The sequence below is a fragment of the Brassica oleracea genome, chromosome C4 (genome assembly GCF_000695525.1).
Source record: "Brassica oleracea var. oleracea cultivar TO1000 chromosome C4, BOL, whole genome shotgun sequence".
NCBI lineage: Eukaryota > Viridiplantae > Streptophyta > Magnoliopsida > Brassicales > Brassicaceae > Brassica > Brassica oleracea.
In genome coordinates, this window is record NC_027751.1 from 12,910,118 (window position 1) to 12,918,261 (window position 8,144).

At 40.1% G+C, this 8,144-nt stretch overlaps 2 protein-coding genes across 2 annotated transcripts; both read left to right on the plus strand.

Annotated features, from left to right (window-relative positions):
* Window positions 1-4,486: 4,486 nt before the first annotated feature.
* LOC106338172 (uncharacterized mitochondrial protein AtMg00310-like) lies at window positions 4,487-5,341 on the plus strand. The gene has a single exon (XM_013777208.1). The coding sequence runs from the start codon at window positions 4,487-4,489 to the stop codon at window positions 5,339-5,341; it is 855 nt and encodes a 284-aa protein (XP_013632662.1).
* A 48-nt stretch (window positions 5,342-5,389) lies between these two features.
* Window positions 5,390-6,154, plus strand: LOC106338173. The gene has a single exon (XM_013777209.1). The coding sequence runs from the start codon at window positions 5,390-5,392 to the stop codon at window positions 6,152-6,154; it is 765 nt and encodes a 254-aa protein (XP_013632663.1).
* The last annotated feature ends 1,990 nt before the right edge of the window (window positions 6,155-8,144 follow it).

Here is an 8,144-nt window from a genome sequence, read left to right on the forward strand (position 1 = left end):
GCAAGTTTACACACTGCGGAAAACTCTCGAAACAGATCACGGATATAGCAGTTCACACAGAGTTAGATTACGAGATGACAACTCGTAGTCTTCCTTCTACACCCATATAAAATGCCATCGGCAGCAACACGCCTGATAACCTCTACATAAAAACCAGACCGTAAAGGTCTCGCTGGAAAACTAGTCATACGAACCTTAACTCCAAGACGAACTACGAAAGGCTTGATCCCTTCAACAAGGGTACGTAGGCAGCCGTCATAAGGCGCAGCCCCAATCTTATCGTGTTCTACTTTTAGAAGAGCGAGAAGACCACTTACCACGGACCTCTTCGACCATTAATTCTGCCTAACTCACCTAACTTGCCAAGCCACTCGCTGAAACCTCACGCTAGAAGCTCATGGTTCTAACGAGCTGGGGGGCTAACTGTTGGGGTCAAAATCGGGTACGACGAAGTTAACATTCAAAACCTCCGAAGAAGAAAATGAGAAATTTCTTCGACAAATACTTTTTCGAAATGGATTCTTTCTTACGAAAGCTTTGCGGAGGAAACACGAGACCTCAGACAAGAGCTCAAAAAAGGTCGCTACGCAACGACCAAACGCGTGTTCCGCTCGGTCGCAACGTAGCGACCGAGCTCTTCCGAAATGTCGATACAACATTAGTCCATGCATTCTCGTCTACCCTTCGATGCTATCTCCCGAAGACCGTAGTGAACCCATTTCATGTTTCCCGTCATTCTAAGTCATCGATCAAACTTTACGGTAAAAGCCGCGGAAAGTTTGTTCTTTATCGAAAGAAGCCGTAATAAACGCTTCGAGTCAGAAGACGGCCCAAAGGGACCTAAGACATGACTCGAGGCCCAACTTATGATTTCTTAGCCAACAGCCCGTAAGCCGCATGACGGTTTACGCTTGGTTCGCAAGGAAAGATAAATTTCAAGTTTTCGCGGAGAAATACGAAATTTTGAAGATAATTACGAAGATCGAAAAAATGGAATATCTCCATTTTTATGCTATGACGGCTTAAGGGCAGAAGAGGAAAAGTGTAAACCGACCTAGGAGCCAGTATATAAGGAGTCCTAGGCGAGAGGCAAGGGGAGGGACTTTTTTCGGAGCAAATTTAGCACTTAGAGCGATTTAGGCATATTTTCGTTTTTGTTATTTCGAGCTGCGACTCAATTAGGTTTAGCCATCTTAGGGTTGCTAGGACTAGGAATCTCGCCGACAGCTCTCGATCTCAGGCTTATACCTTGTTGTAACGCTCAAACACGGATTCGGAATAAGATCTATTTTGCTCTCTTTTTACGATTTTTGTACTTTGTCGTTGATATCTCGTGTTCTGACTGCTTAGCGTGTGGTATTAACGAATTTCGGTTCCCACAGGTGTGAAGTGTGTGCAAGCCTTGAAGTGTTGCTGCACCTGTTTAGGCCATGATCCAGAGCTTCTTGTGTCCAACCACACTGGTTCTAAGGCACAAGAGCTCACTGGCCAATCCCTAGGCTTTGGAGATCTCTACTCTTTTTCCCTTGCAAGGTTTTGTCCCAATGGGTTTTCCTTGTAAGGTTTTTAATGAGGGGGACTCTTCCAAGGTTTTGTCCCAATGGGTTTTTGTAAGGTTTTTAATGAGGGGGACTCTTCAGAGTTCCAAGCTTGACTTAGGATCTCCTAAAGTCAAGCTTGAGGGGGAGCGTTGAACGGAAGAGGAGATAGAGCTTGTACATTAATAAGGCAAGCTCTAGAAGATGTCCAGAAGAGTTCAATCAAGCTTCAAAAGTGTTCTGAAGTATCTATCTTGTGAGGTCAAGTCTAGGAGAGACTTAGACTGATCATGTGAAGTTTTTGGAGGAGTTAGAGAGAATATGGCCTCAGGTGCAAAGATAGGGCGAACCAAGAAGAGGAATGGATCAACCAAAGAGGAAGGATAAGTGTTGTGCATAGTTAGGGCGAGTGTACGGACCAGACAGGCCATACATCGACCGTACAAGACCCGAGCCTCATCCATTCATCCGATTAGCCAAAAGAAGAAGAATGCAAGGTGTGGGCGCGGCAGGATTCAAATCATGTGACCGTTGGAGTGAGATGGAAGCAAAGGAAGATACCTTAAGGATAAGAGTGGTCCAAGGGAGGCTGGAAAGGGAAAGGTGCTTTACCTTTACAGCCTTATCTTCACAAAGACCCATCCTGGCCGTTTAATTCAAACTGAGCCAATCTCCACCTTCCAATCAGTCCACACACACCAGCTTGCACCAGAACATCAAAGACCAGATTTCTCTCATCCTAGCCATCCATTATATCTTTTATTTACAGCCTTAGGATCTAGGTTTATGATTAGCATCTTGTAAGAGCATATATAAGCCATGTAATGGCGATTTGTATATGCTAAGGGAGTAAGGGGGAGTTCCCCTCTCCACTTCATGAATGATAAACTTGTTCTTGAATCTGAAACCCTAATCTTTAATCTCTTATTCTCCTAATCTCTCAGTCTCTTAATCTCGGTTCCTAAGTCTCTTATTCTCTCATAAACACTCTCATCAATCTCTCTTTCTAAATCACCTAGAGCAAGCTCTCATCTTTCTCCATTGGAGTTTATACACACACACATACACCCAGAGAAGAGAACTCTACAAATCTCATACTTCGTACCTTTCAGAAGTTTCCTGTCACAATGCGATCTCTTTGACATACAACACACTGGTAACTTTCTGTCTTAGAGAGGGAAACGTGGAACACATGTAGTCCATTGTAGATTGGATAGATCGATTGCAAACAGTGAATGGTCAGACATGTTCCCTCACAGCCGCAGCCACTACCTCCGCTATGAGATTTCGGATCATAGGCCCCTTCTCACCATCTTTGATCCTACGAAGAAAAAAGCAATGAAAATTTTTAGATATGATCGAAGGTTACGCTCCAACCAGCAAGTCAAAGAGATTGTGGAAAAGGCTTGGAATGAACACACTGGCTCTCAAGTTACCTCCGTACCCAGCACCATAACAGAAGGAAGATGATTGAGCACCTCCAAGACGCTCTAGACAAAGCTCCCTCGGCCCCCATTGCAGACGATGGAAACATATATGCCATAAATCTCTCTCTCCTCCAAGCATACAGATCAGAAGAGGAGTTCTGGAAACAGAGGAGCAGGCAGCTATGGCTCTCCCTCGGAGATAAGAACACGGGCTATTTTCACGCTGCAACAAAAGGGAGGAAAGCAAGAAACCGCTTATCAGTTATAGAAGATCAAAACGGTGATGTTCTCTATGAGGAGGAGCAGATTGTGGAATGTATAGGAAAGTATTTTACAGAAATCTTTACCTCCTCAAACAGAGACTGTACTTCTATTGTCAATCAAGCACTGACGCGAAAGATCACACCAGAGATGAATGAGCAGCTGATCAAACTCCCCACGGCCGCTGAGATAAAAGCGGAAATGTTCTCTATACATCCGTATAAAGCTCCTGGCCCAGACGGTTTTTCTGCTAGCTTCTTACAATCCAACTGGGAAACTATTGGACCTGCAATCACACATGAGATATAACACTTCTTCAGTACTGGTAATCTACCATCTACAATAAACTCGACATTCATAAGGCTTATACCAAAAATCAAAGCCCCAAAGCTAGTCTCGGATTACAGACCAATAGCTCTCTGTAATGTCTACTATAAGGTAATCTCAAAAATTATTTCTTTGAGATTGAAGCCAATTCTACAAGCAGTAATATCAGAGAATCAGTCCGCGTTTATACCTGGACGTGCTATCTCGGATAACGTGTTGATCACGCACGAAACACTCCACTATCTCAAGACCTCTGATGCAAAGAAACATTTCTCCATGGCAGTGAAGACTGACATGAGCAAAGCATACGATAGGTTAGAGTGGAATTTCATCAGGACAGTGTTAATAAGATTGGGGTTTCACGAAAAATGGATCACCTGGGTCATGGAGTTCATCTCATCAGTCTCCTACTCCTTCTTGATAAATGATTCAGCCCTCGGGAAGGTTGCCCCTCAACGCGGCATCAGACAGGGGGATCCTCTTTCCTCCTATATCTTCATTCTCTGCAGTGAGGTTTTATCAGGACTGTGCAAAAAGGCTCAACAAGATGGAGTTTTAACAGGAGTCAAAGTAGCAACTAACTGCCCTAGAATCAACCATTTACTTTTCACTGATGACACAATGTTCTTCATACGATCAGATGAGAGAAGCTGCTCCACCCTGCTCAAGATTCTAAACCTGAACGAAGAAGCATCTGGCCAAAGAATAAATTCAGATAAGTCATCAATTACTTTTGCCAAGAAAACCAAATTAGCTTCAAAGAACAGAGCAAAGCAGATCCTCAACATTACTAAAGAGGGTGGAGTAGGCAAGTACCTAGGTTTACCTTAACATTTTGGACGACGCAAGAAGGACCTCTTTGCCTCCATTGTTGATAAAATCCAGCAGCGTGCGATCTCCTGGTCGTCGAGGTACTTATCTACAGCAGGCAAGATGACCCTCCTTCAAGCAGTCCTCTCAGCAATACCCACCTTTCCTATGTCATGCTTTCAGTTACCAGTTAGTATATGCAAGAAAATACAATCAGTATTGACTCGTTTCTGGTGGGACTCAAATGATGAAAAGAAGAAGATGTGTTGGGTTTCTTGGGAAAAACTAACTAACCCTAAATGTATGGGAGGACTCGGGTTTAAAGATATCCAACGTTTCAACACAGCCTTGATAGCTAAAATACCCTGGAGAATGCTCAACAATCCTAACTGTCTACTATCTAGAGTATTGGTGGGCCAGTATTGTCAAAATGATAGTCTACTGAAGGTTAGCCTAACGAAAACAGCATCACATGGATGGAGAGGAATCCTAGCAGGAAGAGACTTACTTGTCGATCACCTTGGGAAGGTCATTGGAGATGGATCAACCACCAAGATTTGGGGGGAACCATGGATATCACCATCCTCTGCCACACTCCCCTTTGGTCCTACAAAAGAAGATGAGAGTGATCTTTATGTCTCTGACTTGATCCTAAGAGGGAGCGGATCTTGGAATATCACAAGACTACAAGAGCTCTTACCTGAGCTTACTAAGGAGATCATGTCTCTTAGACCAAGTGTAACTGGCGCACAAGATTCTTATGTATGGTACCCTGTAGCATCGGGGTCTTATTCAGCAAAATCGGGATATGCAGCAGCATCAGCGAGCCTCTTGCCTACAATGAATCAACCGGTGGTCCCAACTACTTTCAATTGGCACAAATCAGTGTGGAACGTGGAAAGCCCTCCAAAACTGAAACTCCTAATCTGGAAAATCCTCCATGAAGCGCTTCCAACTGGTTTAAATCTGCAAAAATGAGGAGTACTAAGTGATACAATGTGTATTCAAAGTGGGCAGGTTGAAACTATGGATTACCTATTCCTACATTGTACCTTTGCCTCCGAGGTTTGGAGTCTCGTCCCTTTGAGATCACCCTTCTGCTCCTCTGCGTGCCCATCAGTTATAAACGCAATTGAAGAGTCTGGACGATGGGCTTGTCTTCCTCCAACAGGTGTCTCGACGAATATCCTCTTCTGGATCATGTGGGCTCTATGGACAACACGCAATCAGCTAGTGTTCGAATCGAGACACCAATCACCCTTAGCGGTAGTGTCGCGCGCAATGGCCGGTGCACAAGAATGGAAGCTAGCCCAATTTACTTCTGATCCTCCTAGAACCATACAAAAGGGAATAGCTCTCGCGCTGACACCAACGGTACCGCAAGGTACAATCCTCTGTAATAGTGATGCAGCTTGGAATCAGAACTCTGAATCGACGGGACTTGGATGGATCTTCACACCTCCAGGATCCCCAACTCTCCAGGGTTCACAATACCAGACTCATGTGCAATCGGCTCTCCTGGCTGAAGCCTTAGCGATCCGATCTGCTCTTCAACACGCCATCCAACTTGGCTACACTCAAATCTGGCTCCGATCAGACTCTCTTGTGCTCGTTCGAGCCATCACTTTGATCGCAAAACCGAAGATCCTCCACGGAGTTCTCTCGGATATCGAAACTCTATCATCTGCGTTTTTTTTCTGCGTTTTTTCCTTTACCCCAAGAGAGCTTAATGGGCCAGCGGACCATTTAGCAAAAACTACTCTTTGTAATGTGAACTCTTCTAGGGCCTAGCCCATTTAATTTTAAATGAAACTTAGTTGCTCAAAAAAAAAGAAGCTGTTTTCAGTGGAATCCACGTAACGTCATGTGGTTGATGTTTGTTACATTCTTCTTGCACCATTTTTCAGATTTTCAAAAAGTTGATCCAGGTCGTTACTAAGTTGTAAACGAAGGATTGTTAGGAGAACCAAAACAATTACAAAGAGTATGGTCCAACGCAGCCTCAAGTGCATCACTTAACTGTTTGTGTGTGTTCAAGTGTGGGTTAGACCTTCTCCAATGTATTCTCCTATTTCTATCTATAAAATAAGATTACTCTGAAATAAAAATGTATTTTTCTTTAATGTATTCCTCTATTTTTATTCATTTTTAATTTTACAATAATTACTTTTTATTTATGAAAGTTGAAAATCAATCCTATTTAGTTTTAATTATTATAAGATTTTCATACAATTATAACTTTTTTTAAATTAAAGTTTTATTATAAGATTGTTAGGTAAGTAAAAAGTGTGATATTATGTTTATAAAATGTGTTTCCCTACAAAAATAATTTTTTTTGTTATAATTATAAAAGTTTAAAAGTTGAAGGACTGTTTTAAAAACAAAAAAAGTATGCCTCTATAATAGAGGAATGCAAAAAAAATTTCTCTATAAATAGAGAAAAAATAGTAATCTCTATTTTAAAGATGGATATAGCAATGGATTGGAAAATTTTTTTTTTTTATTATAGCATTTGGAAATAAATATAGCAATGAGTTGAAGATGCTCTTAGTTTGGACTCGAAAAAGAAGTGGAGAGACCTCATAGCAGAGCCGGGCTTGGGCAAAGTCTCGCAATGTTATCCGTGTAGGGCCCCCACCTAATGGGGCCCCCACCTAATGGGGCCCCCATTTCCTATTTTTCCTTTTGTAGACATGTAATGTTAATATATTAATTTTATGTGCAAAGTCAAACTAAAAAATGAAGTTTTGGTTTGCACTGTACAAAAATAAAAAATATAAGTTATTAACATTGGCGCAAGTAACTTACAATAAGTTATTCGACTTTCTGTACTTTATTTTTATTTAAATAATCGTAAATATTATAATAAATTTAAATAAGTAAAAAAACATCATTTTAACTCACTAGAGGAAACTTACGAGAGATAATCTTTTCAACTTCTCCTCTTCTCTTTACTCTGTAAAAGCAAGCAAGTTCCTAAGAAAATGAGAGTTTTTTTCTTGTTCTATAGTTTTTTCGATGTTGCTTTTTATTATCAAAGTTACGATAAGTTCATCTTTATTTCGAATAGGGCCCCGAAAATCTTAGGTCCGGCTCTGCCTCAGAGGTAAGTTTCTTTGGAGAACTTGGTATTCCTAATGTTATATATTAGTAACTTGCAAATACAAACATAATCTGAAAGTTACAACTTGTACAACATATTATCCCAAATTCAAATTTTAATAAACAATTTAACTGTATTATATCTAAATAATTTGAAAAGTTTTGAAAAAATAGAAAAGTTGGTTGTCTTATAATATAAAGAAATTTTGTATAACCTAATACTTGACAAAGATCAAAATTCATTTACTTATTTTCTTTCATTTCTATGTATTTTAAACTTTAGAGTTGTTTAAACTATCAGTGCATTTTTGTTAAATGTTTCAAGTTTCAACAAACTTTATACAGCTTGACTGAATAATTTTGTTTTACAAAGAAAATCAGTAAGTCAAAGTGTTTATCTTCGATTTCATATTTTTGTAATCTCTTAATTGACCAGTATTTAAAATAAAAAAAATAAGACAAAATTAAAATAATTCTTTTTTATATTTTTTGTACGCGTATAATATACTACTCTTTTTTTTATAATATTTGACGGTTTGAAAAACAAATTGTTTCAAATTCCATCTAATGAAAAATTTATTAATTTTTTAATGTTAGACTTTATGTATTTTGCAACTGGTTTTTCTATTAGTCATATGATTTTAGAGAATAGAGTAGGTATTGAGAGATTAAAGGTAGA

Bases quoted from the DNA above. Each gene is read 5' to 3' on its own strand.
- LOC106338172 (XM_013777208.1), top strand. From the start codon at position 4,487: ATGACCCTCCTTCAAGCAGTCCTCTCAGCAATACCCACCTTTCCTATG.
- LOC106338173 (XM_013777209.1), top strand. From the start codon at position 5,390: ATGGATTACCTATTCCTACATTGTACCTTTGCCTCCGAGGTTTGGAGT.